Below are 25,180 nucleotides of genomic sequence, written 5' to 3'. Positions count from 1 at the left end.
CAAAGAGATTTCTATTACAACCAGAATCCATTTGGATTCAATTTATTGATTAAATGAAAAAATAAACTATTAGATCTTTTTGATCATATGATATGTGTAAGCACTGATGTAATAGTGTTTATAGTTTATAATAGGACATGTAGACTGAGGGTTTCTACAAAGAACCAACCCTCGTAAGGGTATCATCAGAAAATGACCGATTCTTAAATATGTAAACCAAAGCATATTTTTTCCTATAATTATTTTAATAAAAACCATACTTGGTAATCTTGCAATCTTCACTGTGACCACCAGGGCTTTCTTAGTGCAATATTTCCTTCCAGAAGAATTTTCAGCAAGGCTAATTGTGACTAATGTACACATGTTGTTTCCTGAAACAACAGGATGTTAGAGACTTAAAAAAACTGAAGTGGCCGGTGTAAAAATGTCAGGATTTCTATTTTTTATGCAACTTGTGATAAGGGGCAAAAAATAGTCAAAAAAAACCCACTTAACACAAAAACATGATTTAAACAATGCCTAATTTTCTGATGAAAGCCTCTTCAATAAAGACCTCTGTTTAATGACTACAAGCCCTGATAAACTGTATAATAAGGGCAGTAATGTTTCCTATGACTGGAGGACATTTACTTTAGCTCCTTTTGGAATGTGCTCCCATTAAAACACAAAGCAATGTGGATTTGGAGTCAAAACCACTATTACATAAAACATCCCTTAATGTTGGGAGCTACATTATTTTTACATGAGATTTTAATTTAAACCACTCTGCTGCTTAATTAATGATCCAACCTGCGCGCTTCTGCACATCGTAGATCAGTTTTAACTGTCAGAACAGGCGTTTTGGTGCTTGAAGATAAAATTAGGAATAGGTCATTGCCATTGGATTTAACAACATTTTCGTTTCATGGACACGTTTTACTTACATTGTTCCATAGGGGCCCACTAATCTCCCTGTACATGTTTTTTAATTTACAGATTATATGAAGTGTATTATGATCACGTGGTTTATTAATTTCAATAATCTTTCTTTTTTATTGTTTTTTAGGTTGGCAAATATAAGGACCGTAGTCTACAAATGAAGTATTATGTGTGGCCAGTGTTTGAACTGTATCCAAACTCAGAGGAACATAAAGATGAACATCTAAGCATTGTTACACTGGAGGAAGCTCCTTTTGTCATTGTAGAAGATGTTGATCCCTTGAGTGGAACCTGCATGAGAAATACAGTTCCCTGCCGCAAGCAGATACGCATTGAGTATGTAGGAAGCTCTTTTTTCATTGCTTAACCACTGCTACGCTATAAATTCAGGTTTACTGTGCTATTGTGCTCTATAAAAGTTTTGTAGCAGCTGCTGTATGTTTTGAAAACTAATTTTGTAATAGTTTTTATTGATTTTCTTAACAAAATTATAAAAGGATAGGGTAGGTCAATATAAAGGCTATTGCAAGTCTTTACTTCCCGATGCAATCAGTATCAACCATTTAGCAAAGCTACTTAGAAGATTTGTGCTCATTCTTCTTTAGTCTCTACTTCACACATATAGAGGCCTCAATTGATCAATCTGATTCTTCTTTGAGCATTATACTGATTCCATAAAGTGTATCACCAGGAATTAAAAGGATGGTCTTTGTCAGTGTGTATTATTAGGAGAGCGTGCAGTGAGCAGGAAGAGAAGACACCAGACCGGCCCCGAAACAGACAACACTTTCAGGTGTGGGGCTAGTCTCTGCTTTCCTGCTCCCTAGGTTTTCACATTACAGTGGGCAGTGATAATGCTCTCTACTGGGCATGCATCAGTTTTCAATTCCAATGTATGCTCACTAGGATCATGTCACAGAGCAACATTCTTTTTAATACACAGTGACACTGCACTCTCTCACCAGCTCTGATGAGAAGTGATGAGCCAGCGAGGGAGCGCACTGCCACTAGGCTTTAAGAAGAATTGCACAGTGACATGATCTTTCTGAGCATACATCAGAATTAACAATGGATGCATGCTTAGTAGTGCTGCGACTAGCCCAGCCCCTGAAACAGACGTCACTGATGACACTTCATTTCAGGGTGAGGACAGCGGCTGTGGCAGTAACCACAGCCTTTGCTCCCTGATGACATCTCATTTACGTATTCCAGAATGTAGTGAGGATTATCAAACGAAGTGCCATCAAACAAGAATTGGGTAAACAAAAAAATAAAGCAGTTAGAGTATAATACCATGCAGTAAGTAAATATATAGCAATAGTGCACGAAAATAACATAGGGTACTTAGTAGTGTTGAGCATTCCGATACCGCAAGTATCGGGTATCGGCCGATACTTGCTGTATCGGAATTCCGATACCGACTTCCGATATTTTTTCAATATCGGAATTCGGCATCGGAATCGGAAGTTCAGTTGATTGACAGCCTGACGTCATCATGATGCGCGGTGTGTGCGCATCATGATGCGCCGTCATTTCGGGCCTTCCGGGGTTCTCTGCCGGCCTGCCGGGGGGCTGTGCCGGCCTGCCGGGGGGCTGTGTGGACTGCCCGGGGTCTGTACCAGCCTGCCGGGGGGCTGTGCCGGCCTGCCGGTGGTCTGTGCACCCTGTGGGGGTCTGTACCGGCCTGCCGGGGGGCTGTGCACCCTGTGGGGGTCTGTACCGGCCTGCCGGGGGGCTGTGCCGGCCTGCCGGGGGGCTGTGCTGATGTCCGGGGGTCTGTGCAAGCATCGTCCGATGGGACTACAAGTCCCATCTGACGATGCCTGCTACCATGACAGTGATTGACACATTAGCCAATGATGGGACAGTAGTAGTCCCATCATCCGGCTAATGTGTTAAATGTTAAAAAAAAAAAAATACTACATACATACTACATGCTACATACATACTACATATATACTACATACATGCTACATACATGCTGCATGCTACATACATACTACATGCATGCTACATGCATGCTACATACATACTACATGCATGCTACATACATACTACATGCATGCTACATACATACTACATGCTACATACATACCACATACATACTACATGCTACATATATACTACATGCATGCTACATACATACTACATGCTACATACATACCACATACATGCTACATACATACTACATATATACTACATACATACTACATACATACTACATGCATACTACATACATACTACATGCATGCTACATACATACTACATGCATGCTACATACATACTACATGCTAGATACATACCACATACATCCTACATACATACTACATACTACATATATACTACATGCATGCTACATACATACTACATGCTACATACATACTACATGCTACATACATACCACATACATGCTACATACATACTACATACATACTACATGCATACTACATACATACTACATACATACTACATACATACTACATGCATACTACATACATACTACATGCATGCTACATACATACTACATGCTACATACATACCACATACATACTACATACATACTACATACATACTACATGCTACATACATACTACATATATACTACATGCATGCTACATACATACTACATGCTACATACATACCACATACATACTACATACATGCTACATACATACTACATATATACTACATGCATGCTACATACATACTACATATATACTACATGCATGCTACATACATACTGCATGCTACATGCATGCTACATACATACTACATATATACTACATGCATGCTACATACATACTACATGCTACATACATACCACATACATACTACATACATACTACATGCTACATACATACCACATATATACTACATACATACAATACATTCATACAATACATACATAGACATACAGTACATATAACATAGAGTAACATACTTACCAATACTTGTCACATTGTTCCCCGAAGCCATTGTCTTTTCCGGAATAAATATTAACATAACAAACCACAAAAATACTCACCCACGATCCGAAGCAGTCCACGAGTGTGTCCCACGACGATCTTGGGTAGAGAACTGCAGCATCAGATGATGCTGCCGTTCTCTACGGGCTGCAGGAATCCAATGACGGAAGGTAGGTATCCTTCCGCACTGTATTCCTCCGCCACTTAAAAAAAAAAAAGTCCCTAGTCTCACTTTATGCCATTGCTGCGTGGGAATTTCCCACACAGCAATGGCATAAAGTGAGACTAGGGACTTTTTTTTTTTTTAAGTGGCGGAGGAATACAGTGCGGAAGGATACCTACCTTCCGTCATTGGATTCCTGCAGCCCGTAGAGAACGGCAGCATCATCTGATGCTGCAGTTCTCTACCCAAGATCGTCGTGGGACACACTCGTGGACTGCTTCGGATCGTGGGTGAGTATTTTTGTGGTTTGTTATGTTAATATTTATTCCGGAAAAGACAATGGCTTCGGGGAACAATGTGACAAGTATTGGTAAGTATGTTACTCTATGTTATATGTACTGTATGTCTATGTATGTATTGTATGAATGTATTGTATGTATGTAGTATATATGTGGTATGTATGTAGCATGTAGTATGTATGTAGTATGTATGTAGCATGCATGTAGCATGCAGTATGTATGTAGCATGCATGTAGTATATATGTAGTATGTATGTAGCATGCATGTAGTATGTATGTAGCATGTAGCATGTATGTAGTATGTATGTAGTATGTATGTGGTATGTATGTAGTATGTATGTAGCATGCAGTATGTATGTAGCATGCATGTAGTATGTATGTAGCATGTAGCATGTATGTAGTATGTATGTAGTATGTATGTAGCATGCATGTAGCATGCAGTATGTATGTAGCATGCATGTAGTATATATGTAGTATGTATGTAGCATGTAGTATGTATGTAGTATGTATGTAGTATGTATGTAGTATGTATGTAGCATGCATGTAGCATGCAGTATGTATGTAGCATGCATGTAGTATATATGTATGAATGTATGTAGCATGTAGTATGTATGTAGTATGTATGTGGTATGTATGTAGCATGTAGTATGTATGTAGTATGTATGTAGCATGCATGTAGTATGTATGTAGTATGTATGTAGTATATATGTAGTATGTATGTAGCATGTAGTATGTATGTAGCATGCATGTAGTATATATGTAGTATATATGTAGCATGTAGCATGTTTGTAGTATGTATGTGGTATGTATGTAGCATGTAGTATGTATGTAGCATGCATGTAGTATATACGTAGTATGTATGTAGCATGTAGTATGTATGTAGCATGCATGTAGTATATACAGTGGGGAAAAAAAGTATTTAGTCAGTCAGCAATAGTGCAAGTTCCACCACTTAAAAAGATGAGAGGCGTCTGTAATTTACATCATAGGTAGACCTCAACTATGGGAGACAAACTGAGAAAAAAAAATCCAGAAAATCACATTGTCTGTTTTTTTTTTTATTTTATTTGCATATTATGGTGGAAAATAAGTATTTGGTCAGAAACAAGCAATCAAGATTTCTGTCTCTCACAGACCTGTAACTTCTTCTTTAAGAGTCTCCTCTTTCCTCCACTCATTACCTGTAGTAATGGCACCTGTTTAAACTTGTTATCAGTATAAAAAGACACCTGTGCACACCCTCAAACAGTCTGACTCCAAACTCCACTATGGTGAAGACCAAAGAGCTGTCAAAGGACACCAGAAACAAAATTGTAGCCCTGCACCAGGCTGGGAAGACTGAATCTGCAATAGCCAACCAGCTTGGAGTGAAGAAATCAACTGTGGGAGCAATAATTAGAAAATGGAAGACATACAAGACCGCTGATAATCTCCCTCGATCTGGTGCTCCATGCAAAATCCCACCCCGTGGAGTCAGAATGATCACAAGAACGGTGAGCAAAAATCCCAGAACCACGCGTGGGGACCTAGTGAATGAACTGCAGAGAGCTGGGACCAATGTAACAAGGCCTACCATAAGTAACACACTACGCCACCATGGACTCAGATCCTGCAGTGCCAGACGTGTCCCACTGCTTAAGCCTGTACATGTCCGGGCCCGTCTGAAGTTTGCTAGAGAGCATTTGGATGATCGAGAGGAGTTTTGGGAGAATGTCCTATGGTCTGATGAAACCAAACTGGAACTGTTTGGTAGAAACACAACTTGTCGTGTTTGGAGGAAAAAGAATACTGAGTTGCATCCATCAAACACCATACCTACTGTAAAGCATGGTGGTGGAAACATCATGCTTTGGGGCTGTTTCTCTGCAAAGGGGCCAGGACGACTGATCCGGGTACATGAAAGAATGAATGGGGCCATGTATCGTGAGATTTTGAGTGCAAACCTCCTTCCATCAGCAAGGGCATTGAAGATGAAACGTGGCTGGGTCTTTCAACATGACAATGATCCAAAGCACACCGCCAGGGCAACGAAGGAGTGGCTTCGTAAGAAGCATTTCAAGGTCCTGGAGTGGCCTAGCCAGTCTCCAGATCTCAACCCTATAGAAAACCTTTGGAGGGAGTTGAAAGTCCGTGTTGCCAAGCGAAAAGCCAAAAACATCACTGCTCTAGAGGAGATCTGCATGGAGGAATGGGCCAACATACCAACAACAGTGTGTGGCAACCTTGTGAAGACTTACAGAAAACGTTTGACCTCTGTCATTGCCAACAAAGGATATATCAGAAAGTATTGAGATGAAATTTTGTTTCTGACCAAATACTTATTTTCCACCATAATATGCAAATAAAATGAAAAAAAAACAGACAATGTGATTTTCTGGATTTTTTTTTCTCAGTTTGTCTCCCATAGTTGAGGACTACCTATGATGTAAATTACAGACACCTCTCATCTTTTTAAGTGGTGGAACTTGCACTATTGCTGACTGACTAAATACTTTTTTTCCCCACTGTATGTAGTATGTATGTAGCATGTAGTATGTATGTAGCATGCATGTAGTATATATGTAGTATGTATGTTGCATGTAGTATTTATGTAGTATGAATGTAGCATGTATGTAGCATGTATGTAGTATGTAGTATGAATGTAGCATATATGTAGCATGTAATTTTTTTTTTTTTTTTTTTTTACATTCAACACATTAGCCGGATGATAGGACTATTACTGTCCCATCATTGGCTAATGTGTCAATCACTGTCATGGTAGCAGGCATCGCCCGATGGGACTTGTAGTCCCATCGGACGATGCCTGCACAGCCCCCCGGAGCCTGCACAGCCCACCGGCAGGCCGGCACAGCCCCCCGGAGCCTGCACAGCCCCCCGGCAGGCCAGCACAGCCCCCCGGCAGGCCGGCACAGCCCACCGGAGCCTGCACAGACCACCGGCAGGCCAGCACAGCCCCCCGGCAGGCCGGCACAGACCACCGGAGCCTGCACAGACCCCCTGGCAGGCCGGCACAGCCCCCCGAAAGGCCCGTACAGACCCCAGAGAGGCTGTACAAGGGCAGGAAAGGGTTTTTCTTATTCCGATACCGGAAGTCCCATAGACTTGAATGGGACTTCCGGTATCGGAATCGGCGATACCGATCCTTTTTTTAAAGATCGGCCGATACCATCCGATACGATACTTTGAAGTATCGGACGGTATCGCTCAACTCTAGTACTTAGTTAACATTATTTTGTTGAAAAAAACATAAAAGCCATCCCACTACATCACGGTTACCCTATCCGGGATTGTTCTAACCTCTAGCATTAAAATCTTACCATGTGTCAAATTATGTAAATGTGAATAAAGGCCGAGCAGGACAGAGGCCCTCACTATTGGACAGAAAAGCATATATAAGAGGGGGCAGACATGTGCCACAGGCACACCCCAAACAGGGGCACTGTTGGGCTGCTTAATGTGTATGTAGTGTGTGGTGAGATTTAGTGTGTGTGGGAGATTTAATGTGGGGAAGAGGGGTGGGGAAGATTTAGTGTGAAGGGGAAGGATGGGGAAATTTAGTGTAACAGGGAAAGACTTGAGAACACAAGTTTGGAGAGTAAGGAAGGGACAGGTGCAGACACAATATGGGGAGCAGTAAAAATTTGAAGACACATTATGGGGACCAAGGGGTGATACAGGGGGAATATATGAGTAAATAGTATTGGGGATGGATGCAGACACAGTATGGTAAACTAGGGGAAGAATGTATGCGAACACAATATGGGGAGCGAGGTTGAGGGAATGTGAGCATAGAGTATGCGGAGGAAGGGTGATGTATGTGTGCAGACACAGTATAGGAAGCAAGGGTGATGGGATATGGGCAGACAGTAAGGGGAGTCGGGGGGATGTGTGAGGATGCAGTACGGAGTGTAAGGGAGTAAAAATATGAGGAGACAGTATGGTTAGCATGGAGGATGTGGGAGGAGACAGTATGAGGAGGGAGATGGAAACATTTGAGGAGTCAATTGAGGGGAATAGAGTGAGGAGACAGTATAGGAGGCGAATAGTGTGAGTGGGCACAGAACACAGACTGAGTAATGTGGGGGGGTTGCATGGCGAGACAGTGCAAGGGCTCTGCCAGGAGAAGACAGTAAGCCAAGGAGGGATAACGTGATTAGGAGGCACAGTATAGAGACTGGGCTCTATAGGGGGGACACAGTGTGAGAGGACAGTGTGAAGAGGGGACCCATGTGGAAAAAGGGGTAGTATGGAGGGCATTTACCATAAGAGGGACAATGTGGGAGTCATATTTTGTGAAGGGAATATAGTGAGGGGCTATTATTTATTAGGTGCTCAGCATAAGGCAGATATTTTTATTCAGGAGCATTTTAATGGCACTGCTATTTTTAAGGGCATCATGTGGTGATGTGCTGCAGATGACCGGAGAAGTGAAGATAGAAGTCTGTAGAGATGAGCTGTGAATATGAAAACTCATCATGGAGTCTGGCCAAGATGAAGAAAAGAAAGAGAATGTCTCCAATCAGAGACAATGTCATTTATAAGATACTTGGATTTGTTTTCTTTGTGAAACTGACTAATTCTAATTTTTTTTAATGTTGGGAGCATTAAAGAGTTGTCCAAGTTTGTGATGAGTCTGCAGTTATTCTATGCGACTTCTGAATTCTCACAGTGTTCACTACGTTCACTACACGCCGTTAGGATTCTCTGGCGCAAGCAATTTGCATACATGTGGTCATGTGCTGACTAGACATGCGTGACCTACTCAAGGAAAATAAATTGAGCAAGTCTGGACAAGTCTAGTTGAAATGTGGCCAGAAGTATACAAATCGCATACTTGTGCTCACATGACCGTCCACTCTGGCCACCGCAAAGGGAGAATCCTAAAATTGTGCAGTGCGTGCACTGTAAGAATTTAGAAGCCTGCAGTCACATAGAGTGACTACTGACTTTCATCTCAAACCTGTACAAGCCCTTTAATTATAAAATGAAGCCCTGCAGCCAATTCTAACAGCGTGTAATATACTCACTGTCAGGATTCAGCTCTGCTTGCAGGTTCCAGCAGTCATCACATGGCCATTTCACTCATATGCGATTTTCATACTAACCGTCATTTGACAACGAGCTTCTCTTCCTGCTTCTTTCTGTTTCTCACTGAACATTGAGAGAATAAGGGAGAGCAGGTTGTCAGTGTAAGGCGACCAGGGTGGTAGTCATGGCAACAAGCTGTAGTGTTCCCACACCCTTGCGCCCCACAGATGAAATACACGGTCCCTTATATTGTGTGTGATGTGTGTAGCAGAGTGCTCACTTCAGTTGCTGGAGTCCCCTCGGTCTCTGTCAGTCCAGCTTCAGGTTTGCAAGGTTTCCAGGTTCCCTAAAACACTGCAGAGTTACAGTCCTTTTCAAACAGTTCAACTTTACTGATAACATGAGTACTCATCACTTTGGCAGCACAATTCACACAGAGCTGAATATCCTGCACCTTCCCTGCCTTCTGGGCAGATTCCATTTCCTCTGTATTCTCTCCTTCTGTTCTCCCGGCAATCCCTGCAGTCTCCATGGACAATCCGTGTCCCATCTATATTTCCTGTGTCACCAGCTCATTGTCAGCCCCTCGTCCAGTTCCAATCAGGAAAGGTGCCGGGAGTGCCATCCTAATGACTCCCGCCCCGGTCATAGCCCCGGATCTTTCCCAGGGATGGTCCTGCTGAGCTGGTGCCCATCTGCACTATTCTCCAGCATTGTGCCCCTTACTGTCATCCGCAGACTTATCCCCACAGCCTAAAACTGTTTCCTATACTGCATGCGTCCTGCCTTGGGCAGGCTGCCAGGGCTTCTGCCTCTAATCAGGAAGTATCCTGACTATACTTCCCTGCTCTGTGCGGTTCCGCCCATTTAGTTAACCCCTGTGCTGCCTGTACTCTATGCCATTCTATCCTTTAACTCTATAATGCCCCCACTACTCTAACCGGTATGGCTCTATGGTATCTAAGATCCTGTCATAACCCTAATTCTATACAGTACACATTACAGAACACATAGACACATAGTACATGTTATCACGTTGTATAAAATTGATAATCCAGGAGGTGCCACATGCGATTGTGTGACCAGCAACCAAGAGAGAAAGAAGGGACATGAGGTTCCCCGCCACCTCCTTACATCAGCACGTGACTAAGTGTGCAAATCGCATATTTGCTTGGGTGGGGTAGCAAACTGAATTCTTGCCTCAGGTGCCAGAAAACCTAGATACACTTCTGATTGCACACCCAAGATAGAGGTAACAGTAGAGACTTTTTAATTAAAGCATATTAGAAAAAAGATTAGATTATTACAATAAATAGGTAAAAATTTAGGATTAAATCAATGTTAGTTTCGGACCACCCTTTAAAGAAGTGATAATTGTTTGATGGGGTCCATTTTCTCTTCATGGTCTACTTCAGCACAGCAGCTTGTCTGCACAGTACTGCAGTGTATGGTGCTGCAGCTTGTTCCATCCAGCGCTGCAGTAACAGGTACAGCTGCCCATATAGAGGAGACACTATGTCTATGCAAACCACAAAAGGAACTCTATTGTGCTGATAGGTGGGGTCCTGCAGGTCAAGTCCCTGATGGTCAAACATCTGTTTTAAGTACTGAAAAATCCAGTTACCCCATTCTAGTTAAAGAATTCCACTTGTTACACATAATATTATATTTTACAATTCTAAACATTTTTTACAATTTGTTTTTTTTTCCCAAAGCGAGGTTCTGCTTTAAAATTCATGGATTTTGTCAAGCTGTCTAACAATTCCTCAAGAGCAGCTAACAGAGCATAACCACTAGGTCTATTGATTAACCTTTTCAGTACAAAGTCAATAATATTCCAGGAGCACCATAGATGTTTGCAGTGAAGCAAGTCTGACTTTTCTATGGAATGAAAAAGTTAAATCTAACCATATAAAACATAGTCTTTTGTTAGGAAAAAGCAACAAAAATATATTTGTGTGACATTTTACATTGTTAATATATATCTATATACAGTGCTCAGCATAAATGAGTACACCACAACAGATTGGTAAGAATCAACATTTTTTATGAAATGCTATACTATGAAATATTCCCACAAATGTAAGCCATTGATTACCAGCAAGATTTTTTTTTGAAAACCCAAAAACTAATTTTCCCAACAAATTAATTCAAGACCATGTTGCAAAAAGAGTACACCCCAATACAAGTCTTAGGAGCAAAGCTAAAGTTAAGACTACAAAATTCTAATTAATAAGAATTCAACCACCAGTAAGTCTAATTATTCATTAAACAGGTGTCCAGCAGACAGTTAACTGTAAAAAGATATTACTTAACAGAGAAAACCCCTTTCTATTTAATGCTTTCAACAATGGCACCACATGGAAGAGAAATGTCATAGTTATGAGAAAGGAAATAATTTCTTTGCACAAAAAAGATGAAGGCTACAAGAAAATCAGTTGCATTACTTTTCAGTTAGAGTACTGCAGCAAATACTGTGTCTTCTTCCCACCTGCTGACAATGACTGACAAGCCTCTGCCTATATATGCACTTAGGCAGTGGCTTGTCAGTAACTATTAGTGAGTGGAGGCAGCTGATAAATGTATGTTTTTTTTCTGAAATGCTACAGAAGGTCAGAGTCAAACATACAGGTGCTTTTCACAAAATTAGAATATCATCAAAAAGTTAATTTATTTCAGTTCTTCAATACAAAAAGTGAAACTCATATATTATATAGAGTCATTACAGACAGAGTGATCTATTTCAAGTGTTTTTTTTCTGTTAATGTTGATGATTATGGCTTAGAGCCAATGAAAACCCAAAAGTCATAATTTCAGTAACTTAGAATACTTTAATTATGCAAATTGTTTCTTCAGAGAGGAAGAGGACTAGAACTCTAGTGCCACCTATTGGAGGTAGCAATCCTAAAAGTCAATGTTGACCCTTTAACGAGCCTAGTTACATGACTTAGGATAAAAGCCAAGCCAGAATCTCCATTTGCAGACACTGTGTTTCGGGGTACTGCCCCTCATCAGTGCAAAGTGGGAGAAGATCTGGTTTGGCTGTGAGAGAGGCGTCTGACCGATATCCAGGAAGTATCATTTCTCCTTGCGGAGAATAACATGCTAAGCATGTCGAGGAGCATTGCGGCTTTAAGTCTGCTCACCTCGACATGCTTAGCATGTTGTTCTCCGCAAGGAGAAATGATACTTCCTGGATATCGGTCAGACGCCTCTCTCACAGCCAAACCAGATCTTCTCCCACTTTGCACTGATGAGGGGCAGTACCCCGAAACACAGTGTCTGCAAATGGAGATTCTGGCTTGGCTTTTATCCTAAGTCATGTAACTAGGCTCGTTAAAGGGTCAACATTGACTTTTAGGGTTGCTACCTCCAATAGGTGGCACTAGAGTTCTAGTCCTCTTCCTCTCTGAAGAGACAATTTGCATAATTAGCATATTTCCCAGAGGAGCATTGCGGCTTTAAGTCTCCTCACCTCGACATGCTTAGCATGTTATTCTCCGCAAGGAGAAATGATACTTCCTGGATATCGGTCAGACGCCTCTCTCACAGCCAAACCAGATCTTCTCCCGCTTTGCACTGATGAGGGGCAGTACCCCGAAAACACACACAGTGTCTGCAAATGGAGATTCTGGCTTGGCTTTTATCCTAAGTCATGTAACTAGGCTCGTTAAAGGGTCAACATTGACTTTTAGGATTGCTACCTCCAATAGGTGGCACTAGAGTTCTAGTCCTCTTCCTCTCTGAAGAGACAATTTGCATAATTAGCATATTTCCCAGAGGAGCATTGCGGCTTTAAGTCTCCTCACCTCGACATGCTTAGCATGTTATTCTCCGCAAGGAGAAATGATACTTCCTGGATATCGGTCAGACGCCTCTCTCACAGCCAAACCAGATCTTCTCCCACTTTGCACTGATGAGGGGCAGTACCCCGAAACACAGTGTCTGCAAATGGAGATTCTGGCTTGGCTTTTATCCTAAGTCATGTAACTAGGCTCGTTAAAGGGTCAACATTGACTTTTAGGATTGCTACCTCCAATAGGTGGCACTAGAGTTCTAGTCCTCTTCCTCTCTGAAGAGATAATTAGCATATTTCCCAGAGGAGCATTGCGGCTTTAAGTCTCCTCACCTCGACATGCTTAGCATGTTATTCTCTGCAAGGAGAAATGATACTTCCTGGATATCGGTCAGACGCCTCTCTCACAGCCAAACCAGATCTTCTCCCACTTTGCACTGATGAGGGGCAGTACCCCGAAACACAGTGTCTGCAAATGGAGATTCTGGCTTGGCTTTTATCCTAAGTCATGTAACTAGGCTCGTTAAAGGGTCAACATTGACTTTTAGGATTGCTACCTCCAATAGGTGGCACTAGAGTTCTAGTTCTCTTCCTCTCTGAAGAGACAATTTGCATAATTAGCATATTTCCCAGAGGAGCATTGCGGCTTTAAGTCTCCTCACCTCGACATGCTTAGCATGTTATTCTCCGCAAGGAGAAATGATACTTCCTGGATATTAGAATACTTTGTAACACCAGCTTGAGAAATGATTTTAAAATCCAAAATGTTGGCCTGCTGAAATGTATGTTCAGTAAATGCACTCAATACTTGGTCAGGGCTTCATTTGCATCAATTACTGTGACAATGTGGCATGGCATGGAGGCGATCAGTCTGTGTGCACTGCTGAGGTGTTATGGAGGCCCAGATTGCTTTGATAGCAGCCTTCAGCATTGTTGGGTCTGGTGTCTCTCATCTTCCTCTTGACAATACTCCATAGATTCTTTATGGGGTTAAGGTCAGGCAAGTTTGATGGTCAATAAAGCTCAGTGATACTGTTGTTTTTAAACCAGATATTGGTACTTTTGCCATTGTGGACAGGTGCCAATTCATGCTGGAGAATTAAATTTCCATCTCCAAAAAATTTGTCGGCAGAGGGAAGCGTGAGGTGCTCTAAAATTTCCTGGTAGGCCGCTGCGCTGACTTTGGTCTTGATAAAACACAGTGGACCTATACCAGCAGATGACATGGATCCCCAAACCATCACTGATTGTAGAAATTTCACACTAGACCTCAAGCAGCTTGGATTGTGGCTTCTCCACTCTTCCTCCAGACTCTGGGACCTTGTTTTCCAAATCACTGCAAATTTTACTTTCATCTGAAAACAACACCTTGGACCACTGAGCAACAGTCCAGTTCTTTTTCTCCTTGTCCCAGGTGAGACGCTTCTGGCATTGTCTATTGGTCATGAGTGGCTTGACACAAGGAATGCGACACTTGTTGCCCATGTCCTGGATACGTCTGTGTATGGTGGCCCTAATTTTTGAATGGCCTTTTCTTAACAATGCTTTCAAGGCTGCAGTTATCCCGGTTGCTTGTGCACCTTTTTCTACCACACTGTTTCCTTCCACTCAACTTTCCATTAATATGCTTGGATGCAGCACTGTGTGAACAGCCAGCTTCTTTAACAATGGCCTTTTGTGGCTTGCCTTCCTTGTGGAGTCTGTCAATGACTGCCTTCTGGACATCTGTCAAGGCAGAAGTCTTCCCCATGATTGTGGAGCTACTGAAACAGACTAAGGGACCTTTTTAAACACTCAGGAAGCCTTTGCAGGTGTTTTGTTAATTATTCTAATTTACTGAGATAATGACTTTTGGGTTTTCGTTGGCTGTAAGCCATAATCATCAACATTAACAGAAATAACCACTTGAAATAGATCACTCTGTAAAGACTCTATATAATATATGAGCTTCACTTTTTGTATTGAAGAACTGAAATAAATTAAGTTTTTGATGATATTCTAATTTAGAAGCACCTGTTCATGGTTTGGGCAGCGTGTATCACCCATCAAGTTCCCTTTAAAAATATTACAGTATTACATAGTAAGGATGAAAAAGCTTACAACTCTGTCAATTGCAAATTAAAATTATCATCAAATTGTTTTATATGAAGCAAAAATTTTTGTGAGGCACATTACAATTTACCCATAATAGGAGAAAAATTATCCACTAACTCCACATATAGTGGATTTTAAAAGTCAACAAATCCCTGTTAAAAAAAACAATTTATTGTCATGCAAAAAATTATACCAAGAAGAATCATTTCAGAACTTTTTCTAACTATAATATCACCAGTAATCTGTATAATTCAATTAAAAAAATAATCTAAAATCTTTTTGGGTGGAAAAAGAAAAAAAAAGAACTAAAATAATGTGGTTGCATTAATATTCATACCCTTAAACTCATACTTAAACCCTTTGAACTTATGACATCATTCAGTATATCAGCATGGCACGTTGACAATTAGAAAACTTTGCTCACTTCTTGCAGGAGCGTTCCAAGTCATTCAGACTGTAAGGGCATCTCCTGTGTACAGCGCCCTCTTCAGGTTGATTCCATTGGAAACATACCTTTTGGAATTATGGCCAAAATGTTCAACCTTGGTCTCATCAGACCATAACACATATTCCATGTATTCCCACTGGCTTTTGGCAGACTTGATGTAGATTTGGCAAAACATATTTGGGTTTGTTTTTTTTTTTTGTTTTTTTTTGTAAGAAAAGGCTTCCAAATTACGACTTTATTTCACAGGCCAGACTTATAAAGAATACATGCCATACACAACCAGAGCTTGCCAGAAAATCTTGGCAGCCACCCAGACCAATTTTCTCCTTATTTTTTCATCAACTTTTGAGGGGCATCCAGTTCTAGGTAATGAAACTCTTGTGCTAAACTTAAAGGGAAACTGTCCCCCCCCAGGGCGTTTTTCAGTTAAAGAGCCACCTTCAGCAGCACTAAGGCTGCATTATGTGAAGGTGGCTCTTCTTTTTCTGACCCCTAGTAACACTGAAATATCGACTTTTATAATTAGCTCCTCATACCTGTAATGTGTCCCACAGGTATGTTGTGTCCCCCAGTATCAGCCGCCTACCATCCGTCCACCATGACTGTCTGAGGCCTCGGCGCCGCCCACGATCTGTCCATTAGGATGCCCCGTGCGTCGCTGCCTCATGATTTGAATCCTGGCGCCTGCGCTGTAACAAGTGTTCTCGGGCATGTGCAGTGCGCGCTGCCCGAGAACCGACATCAGGCTATTGCGTCTGCGCGTTATGGAGGCCCCAGATCCCGCCCCACAGTGTGTTATGATGTATGAAGTATCTTTGCCTTATTTAATGACTTGACCATCACAACTTTTTGTGGCAGATAATTCCATAGTCTCTTTGCTCTGGAGGTAATCTATGATGATGGTGTAAAACCCCCATCACAAACAGCGATCACGCTAGTGAGATCGCTGCTGAGTCACAAGTTTTGTGACGCAACAGCGATCTCACCAGCGAGATCGCAGTGTGTCACACTTACCAGCAACCGGCCCCCCTGGCGGTTATCGCTGATCGTCCTGGAATGGCCAGGACATTTTTTGGATCGCTGGTCTCCCACTGGCCAGCACGCATCGCTGCATGTGACAGGCGGGAGACCAGCGATCAGCGTGCTGGTAACTAAGGTAAACGTCGCATTTCTAAGTGGCGCACAGCGCTTAGAAACCCCATGTGTACCTTAATTACCAGCGGTGCAGGGAGCTGGTAACCAAGGTACACATCGGGTTTCTAAGTGCCGCGCGCTGCTTAGAAACCCGTTGTGTACCTTGGTTACCAGCTCCCTGCACTTGGGCGCTGGTAACTAAGGTACAAAGTGGGTAACTAAGCGACGTGCATCGCTTGTTACCCTCCTGTCGCTGGTGCTGATCGCTGGTGAAGCTGTCTGTTTGACAGCTCACCAGCGATCATGTAGCGACACACCAGCGATCCTGACAAGGTAATATTGTTGTCGGGATCGCTGGTGCGTCGCTATGTGTGACGGGGCCCTTACTTTCTTTTCAGTAGATCTAGAGGGTTTTACCCCTTGTCTTTGTTACAAGCCATGCATATATTTAAATATTGTTAGAATATCACCCTCAAGACATATTCTTCCAAAATTAATAGCTTGGCTTGGTAAAGCACTCCACCCAATCACTTAATTACCCTGGAGGCTTCTTCTACAACTGCTCTGCTTCTGCAACTTCAGTCCAAGTAGCCTTAAAGAAGCGCTCCTGCCAAAGTTTTTTTCATCTTACTATATTGTAATCATTATATTATATAGCACTGTGTACTTACAATTGCTCATTTTGCCATTCTACCCAGCTAATTATTCTCTAATCTGAGCTCTATGTAGAAACAGGAAGTCTCTTGTCCCTGCATTTATCATTTCCCTCTTCAACTCCTGACCCAGCTGCTTTTCTCCTCCCCTCTGCCAGGTACTTTTGCAATGACATATGAGTCAAACAGGGAAAATAGACCTCCTGTTTCTATATAGAGCTTAGGAGGATTCAGCCAGTCTGTTATTAATCACATGATGTCATAGAATATATAATAATAATAATAAATTTTATTTTTATAGCGCCGACATATTCCGCAGCACTTTACATTTCAGAGGGGATTTGTACAGACAATAGACATTACAGCATAGCAATAATCACATACAGTAGATTATAACAAATACCAAGAGGAAAGAGGGCCCTGCTCGCAAGCTTACAGTCTATGAGGAAAGAGGTAGACACGAAAGGTGGGTGGTAACAGTTGCCCTGATTGTATGGACCAGCCATAATGTTAGGTGTGTGACCGTACGGACACAGAGGGCTAATGGATGCATAAAGCATGTGGGAGAATGATGCGGAGAACCTGGTTATGGTAAAACTTTTGGCTCTGCCACACAGGGATAGATTAGGTTAATGTGTTGAGGCGGTAGGCCAGTCTGAATAAATGCGTTTTCAGGACACGCTTAAAATTGTGGGGATTGGGGACTAATCGTATTGACCTGGGAAGTGCATTCCAAAGAATTGGTGCGGCACGTGTAAAGTCTTGGAGACGGGAGTGGGAGGTTCTGACTATTGAGGATGCTAACCTCAGGTCATCAGCAGAACGGAGGGCGCGGGTAGGGTGGTATACTGAAACAAGGGAGGAGATGTAGGGTGGTGCTAAGCCATGGAGGGCTTTGTGAGTGAGGGTAATACGTTTATACTGAATTCTGGAGTGGGTGGGTAGCCAGTGTAATGACTGGCACAAGGTAGAGGCATCGGTGTAACGATTGGTGAGGAATATGATCCTGGCTGCAGCATTCAAGACAGATTGGAGAGGGGAGAGTTTGGTAAGAGGGAGACCGATTAGAAGAGAGTTACAATAGTCGAGACGAGAATGAATAAGAGAAACAGTAAGAGTTTTTGCAGAGTCAAAGGTAAGAAAAGGTCGAATTCTAGAAATGTTTTTGAGGTGCAGATGACAATATAGAAGAATTATCTGAGTAGAAAGGCAAAATGAGCAATTGTAAGTACACAGTACTATATAATATGATGATTGCAATATATTAAGAGGATATAAAATTTGATGGGAGTGCTTCTTTAATTTAAATGTCTTACCATGAATTAAACTTCATTTTTCATTTTCCCACCCAAGCCCTCTGTGTCATGCTGTGATAGTCTTAGGTAAGGGGGGGCTCAAACTGTACCTGAAACTGGGACCTGAACTATTCCTGTCCCGTGGGTACTCTTGATGGTAGAGAGGCCAGAGTTTCCAACTTCACTATGCTTCTGTTAATCCCTCGTCTGTCCCCTCCTCCACTCCATGGAGCCTGGGACAGAAATGTGATGTGAACAAGACGCAAAAGACAAAACAGGGATAACAGAAACCCACTATTATACAAAAGCACCAACCAACAATAGGGAGGAGGATAGGGACAGGGAGGAATAAACTAAATGGGAACAGGGACCAGAAGATAAACACAAACATACTACAGAACACCTCCACAACAACTTGTCTCCAAACACTTAGCTTACACACACAGCTCAGGAAGATGAATCTCTAATAAATAGCAACAACTAACTACCATTCAGCACAGCCTCTCCTAACAGCAATGGAAGTCTTCAAACAGAGGCTGGACAGACATCTGACTGGGATGATTTAGCGAATCCTGCTTTGAGCAGGGGGTTGGACCAGATGGCCCAGGAGGTCCCTTCCAACTCTACGATTCTATGATTCTATGATTACTGGCAGGACAGAAAGGGTACGGACAGGTTTTATATGAAGAGGTAACGACCTGATCAGAAACATCTGAAAATGGAGCTACATGTTTCTGACCAGCATAGAAAGAGTCCTCAAGCTCTTCAGCACCAAAGGAAACCTAATTCATTTAATAATATAAGACTTAAACACACAGGCTAAATAGAAGATTTACGATTCACAATACACAGAGATCTTCTACCCCCAGATCTCCCAGGCTGATGTGACACGCTCCTGACACCCGGCTTTCCTAAATCTCTGTTTAGCCTGGCTGTTATCCTGGTCTTGCAGCTCCCCATTTATGATTGTAGTGTACACTGTATAGAGGACAAATACAGGCACAACTCTCATTAAATGTATCTCTATTTAAAAAAAATCACTCTCAAAAGTCCCTTAAAATGGTGTATACATTTTTCAGAAGTTATACAATCTAAAGCTAAAAATGTAAAAAGAAATAAAATACATATATGGACGACCCATTCCAATGTTCATTTGATGCTTTTATCTCAGAATTGCAAATGCGCCCGTACTGTTTTGCGAGTGTGCTTCATGAAAGTCTTACATTTTTCAAGTCTTTGATGGATTGCTGCTTTAAATAGCTGCTAATGTAGATGGGAATGCTTCACTGTGTGACATCCGCAGAGACTTTCATAGCTCCAATCTGTGTTCTTTCACTATAAGAAATAAAGCTGACCTTTGCACTGTCTTTTCACTCTGACTATATGAGAGAGACTTCTTTCTGTGTTCTGAACACTGGAGAAATCAGGCTGACAGTAACAGACATGCCCTATGTCATGGCTGAGATGTTATCATATCAGGAGGCATATGCCAGTATGTGAAGTGACAAACAACTTTGTTCCGAATTCGAGGCTATCACTTGTTCTGTATATCACCTTGGAAATATCAAAGATTACCCATAGGATCTGTAATCTTCATCTTGTCTGTGATGGGCATCAGAGATATTTATTATTGTATACATGACAGCAAAGAGAGAGAGATAGCAAAAGGACGAGCGGATTGGCAAAGTGAAGATTTCATTCCGCATGATTGGTGCCATACATCACGTAGACACGTTTACACATATAGATTTAGGTTGGACAAGGAGATGTTTCAATCACCTTGTCTAGTTGACTCAATAGTAACTTACTACCTTCATTCAATAGTCGTGGTCAATATCTATCACATAATGCTAGGAGGCCAACACATGAGAAAATATTTCACTGTCATAGTTGGGACTTTTATATATCGTGATTGACTGATTTCAGCCCTGGCAAATGAGTGCAAAGGAAGTGAGCCCCCAAATTAGGTGTGATTGAAAGTTCCAGTATAATAATTAGAAGAAAAATGTAGGTGCAGAATGGCTTCAGAAACATGGGTCACACCTGCTATTTGTTACTTGGGAGCTGAGCATACACTTGATATGAAACTGTTTGCATAATTGCTAAAGTTTGGAATTCCGCAGGTATTAATAGATTCAAAATGTATTCTATTTGTAATTTTTTACCTATAGCTAGTATATACATTTACTCAATTTGGGTTAATGAACATAATAAAGCTGCATAAAATATTCTGTAAGATGTCATCCAAGTCCCCTAAAGCTTTGCACTATGGATTTCTACTTAATCCTCTACATAAAACTATGAAGAGAGAACTATTTGGATGCAAATTTAATTTTTTTAACAAATTTTAGGAAATTTGCTGGACTTGGCAAATTCGAACAATTCGAATGGCCAAAAGTGTCCAGTGCTATTTTGCATAATGCTGATGTTGGCATCAGCCAGAGAAAGCTTCCCAAAATGTCTTGTATCTATCACATACAGTAGTATAGCATAGCTTATAGCATAGTACAGAACAGCCTATTGTAACCTGTGTAAAAACAGAGGCAGGGAATGCAGCAAGCATTTTAGGGTAAATCTGCTTAGTGAGAGGATGTCACAGCTTACAATATACCAATACAAATAGGGAGAAAAAAGAAAATTAAAACTCTAAGTACAGTATATGTGGCGGTCTCTTTGATATTACTAAGGTTGTGGTTTCATTAAAGAGCGTGAAAGGGGTTGGGTACAGTCGTATGAGACTTCAAAGTAATATACACATATTTTCAGGGAAATTAGAGTATCTGTGATTCAACACAAATAAATTAATCGCAAATTGAATTTTTGCAAAACCTTTGCCCGAGCAGGCAAATTTGAATTGCAAAAGATTCGATCATCACTACTATGTATGTCTTTGTATTAAATTGGAGGCAGATGCAGTATAGTAGTGCCTCATAGTGGTCTAAGAGAGCCCTTTTACACCTTCATGCAATTTGGAGGTTGGGCTGCCATTTTTATAAAGTTTTCGTTAAAGGGGTTGTCCTCAACTTGGACAACCCCTTCTGAATCTCTGTTCCCCCTAGTAAAATAAGAGCACCTACTCATCTCTGGTGCTCGCTCTAGCACTAGCTCTCCCATGGCTCGAATGTTATTGTTATGTCGCGCGATCCCTGAGGACAATCAGCGATGGCTTCCTTCTCCTCCCTTTTAGATGTATGAGACATCTAGAGGAAGTGAAAAAGCAACCACAGCTCTCATTTCCTCCTCATGTCAATTACACCCGTAGGAGAGGAGAGTGAAGTGAGAGCTGATCGGCCTCAGGGATCGTGTGACATAACACTGTCACATAAGCCCCAGGAGAGCCAGGTAGCTAAAAAAAATTGGTCTTTATTAATCAAGAACTACAGTGACAAGACATGTATTTTTGCTGGTTTAAAAACCAGGCATTAACATAATCTAACGGTAAAGCAGAGTCTCTGCTCTGTGATATACTGCAATCAAACAACAGGGGGCACCTGGTGTATAAAGGACAATGGCAAAGTAAAGCAATAACCTTGTAGCAACTTACACTAACATATAATTATGAAAATACAATTATATATAATTGCAAAAATTAGACATGCACGGATCAATTCATGGGACTGCAGTCCATCAGACAAGTCAGTCGTCTTTGGTTGCTGGACAGGAAACTTGCAAATTTCTTTTCGTCCCCGGGGCATCTTTTGATTAGCTGGGCTGATGCAATGTCATTTTTTTCAGTCTACAGTGATGGAGTCACATCAGCCTGGCTAATCGAAAGCAACCCTGGGGATCCTGGAAGAAACTAGTTCTACAACCCCCTGTCCTGCAGCCAAAGACTGCTGACCTGGCCGATGGACCAGAGACCCAAGTATTGATTCATCCATCTCTAATAAAAGTATTTTTATTTTCATCTGAAAAGCCTTTTTTTGGGTTCAATGAATGTTTTTGACTTGAAAATGATAAATTGTAGAGAGAGAGATAAAGAACAAGGAGCAAATGAACTAAACTCTGAATAGGATCACTGTTTTTTGAGTTTGCTGTAAGAGGGGCCTTTTGCTAGAAGTCGCTATAAGACATAAAGTTGCTGTGACTCAGGGGAACTTGTCTTCCAGTTCTTTATGTTAATCTTGTTTTGATCATTAGGAACCGCACAGAAGAAGGTGGAAATTACATCAAGAGATGCTGCAAGGGGTTCTGTATTGATATCTTGAAGAAAATAGCTAAAACTGTGAAATTTACCTATGATCTTTATCTGGTAACTAATGGCAAGCATGGAAAGAAGATTAATGGCACATGGAACGGAATGATTGGCGAGGTAAAATGTTAGTCATGTAGTATACATTTCTTAATCTCCTCATCCTATGCATTACAAAACTTTTCTGTCCTGTTCACTACTAGAGATTCATGACTGATGGTGGAAGGTTTACTAGATGTATAGCCTAAAGGGGTAATATTTTTTTGTACTTAGTTTTTACTAATAATTTTACACTGTGTTTTATAGCTTCTGTGTTGCACTGCCTACTTCTTGCTGCAGGATCAGTTACTCGAGAGCATGGCAGTGAGATCGTTCTTACAATCTAATCGGATAGTTTATATCTCTTTTATGTTGCCTTTTTGGGCTCTTATAAATTATTTTTGATCACTGAACACATAGAAGTTGAATATACAGGGAAACATATAGACTGTAAAAACAAACATTTCTAATGAAACTGAATGCAAAGCTGATCTTTTTAGCCCCAGATACATGAATAGTAAAAAATAATTGTCTACACATTTGGTCGTATTAATCAGATCAATAGCGAAGCATCCCATACTATTTTTTTACAGCACAATAAAATAAGTGAGTACTAGTGTAGATGTGAATAAAAACTTAAAGAAGCGTTAAAGGAAAAGCTGAGGAGCCGCTTTACATCTAGTGAATGGGAAGTGCAAAAGTAAGAAATTCAAAAAACACTAAAGATGGAAGGGTGCTTGATCGTACTTTACCAGCTTAATTCACATTTCAATGTGCGCTCTCGGCAATCACCTACTCTTTTTTACGTCAAAGTTAAAGTTGAAGTGTATTTCCTTTTGTGTGTGATGAGGGAACTCTGGGAATACAGCGGGGGGTTACCACATTCTCTGTGTGCATGTTGACCATGTTTTCTATCTTGTGGGGTGTATGCTATAAACTAGACACAGTTTTCTGGCTGCTGTATGTGTGGCTGTTTCAGGGGATGAGTACCTGCTGGAATATCAGGCATATACTGCAAATATTGCGGGTTTTGGGTATCCAGTGCTGGACATATAGTGTGCCCTTCTGTGGCGTGTATGGTGTTGGCTCTACACGGGTTTCCGACTGCTATGTATCTTACAGGTGTGGATGACCAATACCTGTGAACAACTTTGGGTATACACTCATGGCCAAAACTTTTGAGACTGACACAAGTTTGGTTTTCGCAAAGTTTCCTGTTTCAGTTTCTACTGTGGCAGTTTGCATTAACTGTAGAGTGTTATGAAGAGCAATTAGATGAGTTAAAAATATTTCCAAACGCATTCCTTACCATGAAAATTGTCTTAATCACAAAAACACCAAATCCACTGAATTTTTTGAGCTGCCACAAATTGACCTGCTTAGATACGGTAATTTCAACTATCTTCTCATTAGTTCAGGAAAAGCTGTTAACAAGGATAAGGCAGCTGACATCATTGTCATTTTGAACGAAATATAAAAGCTAACTGGTAGATTTAGGCCAGGGTCAGACTTGCGAGAAACTCAGACGAGTCTCGCACGTCAATACCCAGCACTGCCGCCAGCACTTGGATAGGACTGTTCAGCTGCATAGAAATACATGCAGCTGAACGCTCCGATCCGAGTGCCGGCCCGGGTATTGACGTGCGAGTCTCGTCTGTTCTCTCAAGTCTTACCCCGGCCTTAAAGGGGAGCTGGTGCCTGAAATCATTGTCTGCTTCTGTTAATCATGGATACCTCTAAGGAAACACATGTAGTTATCATTGTTTTGCATCAAAAAGGCTAAATAACCAAAGATATTGCTGCTTGTAAGATTGTCCTAAATTAACCATTTACTGGATCAATAAGAAATTCAAAGAAAGAGGTTAAATTGTGATGAAGAAGTATTCAATGTGCCCAACTAAGTCCAACAAGTGACAGGACTGTCTCCAAAAGAAGATTCAGCTATGGGATCGGTTCAACCCCAGAGATTGCTCATGAATGACAGCAGGCAGATGTCAATGTATCTGCATGCACAGTGAGGGGAAGATGACCAGTGTCAATAAGGGGGGCAAAAAAGCCACTTGTCTCCAAGAAAAACATCATATACAGATTGACAATCTTCAGGATGTTTAGGTAGTACATGACTAGAGTAAAGCTACTTTCTCTGACGACTGTCT

The 25,180-nt window shown here is 41.4% G+C and overlaps 1 protein-coding gene across 1 annotated transcript in view; it reads left to right on the top strand.

Annotated features, from left to right (window-relative positions):
• Positions 1-25,180, top strand: part of GRIN2B (glutamate ionotropic receptor NMDA type subunit 2B) — a 1,039,682-nt gene that overhangs the window by 865,342 nt on the left and 149,160 nt on the right. The window contains exons 6-7 of the mRNA XM_073586666.1: positions 1,046-1,254; positions 22,934-23,105. Coding sequence (XP_073442767.1) covers positions 1,046-1,254; positions 22,934-23,105 — 381 coding nt within the window. The remainder of the gene's footprint in view (positions 1-1,045; positions 1,255-22,933; positions 23,106-25,180) is intronic.

Source organism: Dendrobates tinctorius, unplaced genomic scaffold (assembly GCF_039654945.1).
Source record: "Dendrobates tinctorius isolate UK_male_01 unplaced genomic scaffold, ASM3965494v1 ptg000094l, whole genome shotgun sequence".
NCBI lineage: Eukaryota > Metazoa > Chordata > Amphibia > Anura > Dendrobatidae > Dendrobates > Dendrobates tinctorius.
Note: the sequence above shows the minus strand (reverse complement) of the source record. Positions and strands in the feature narration are given on the sequence as shown.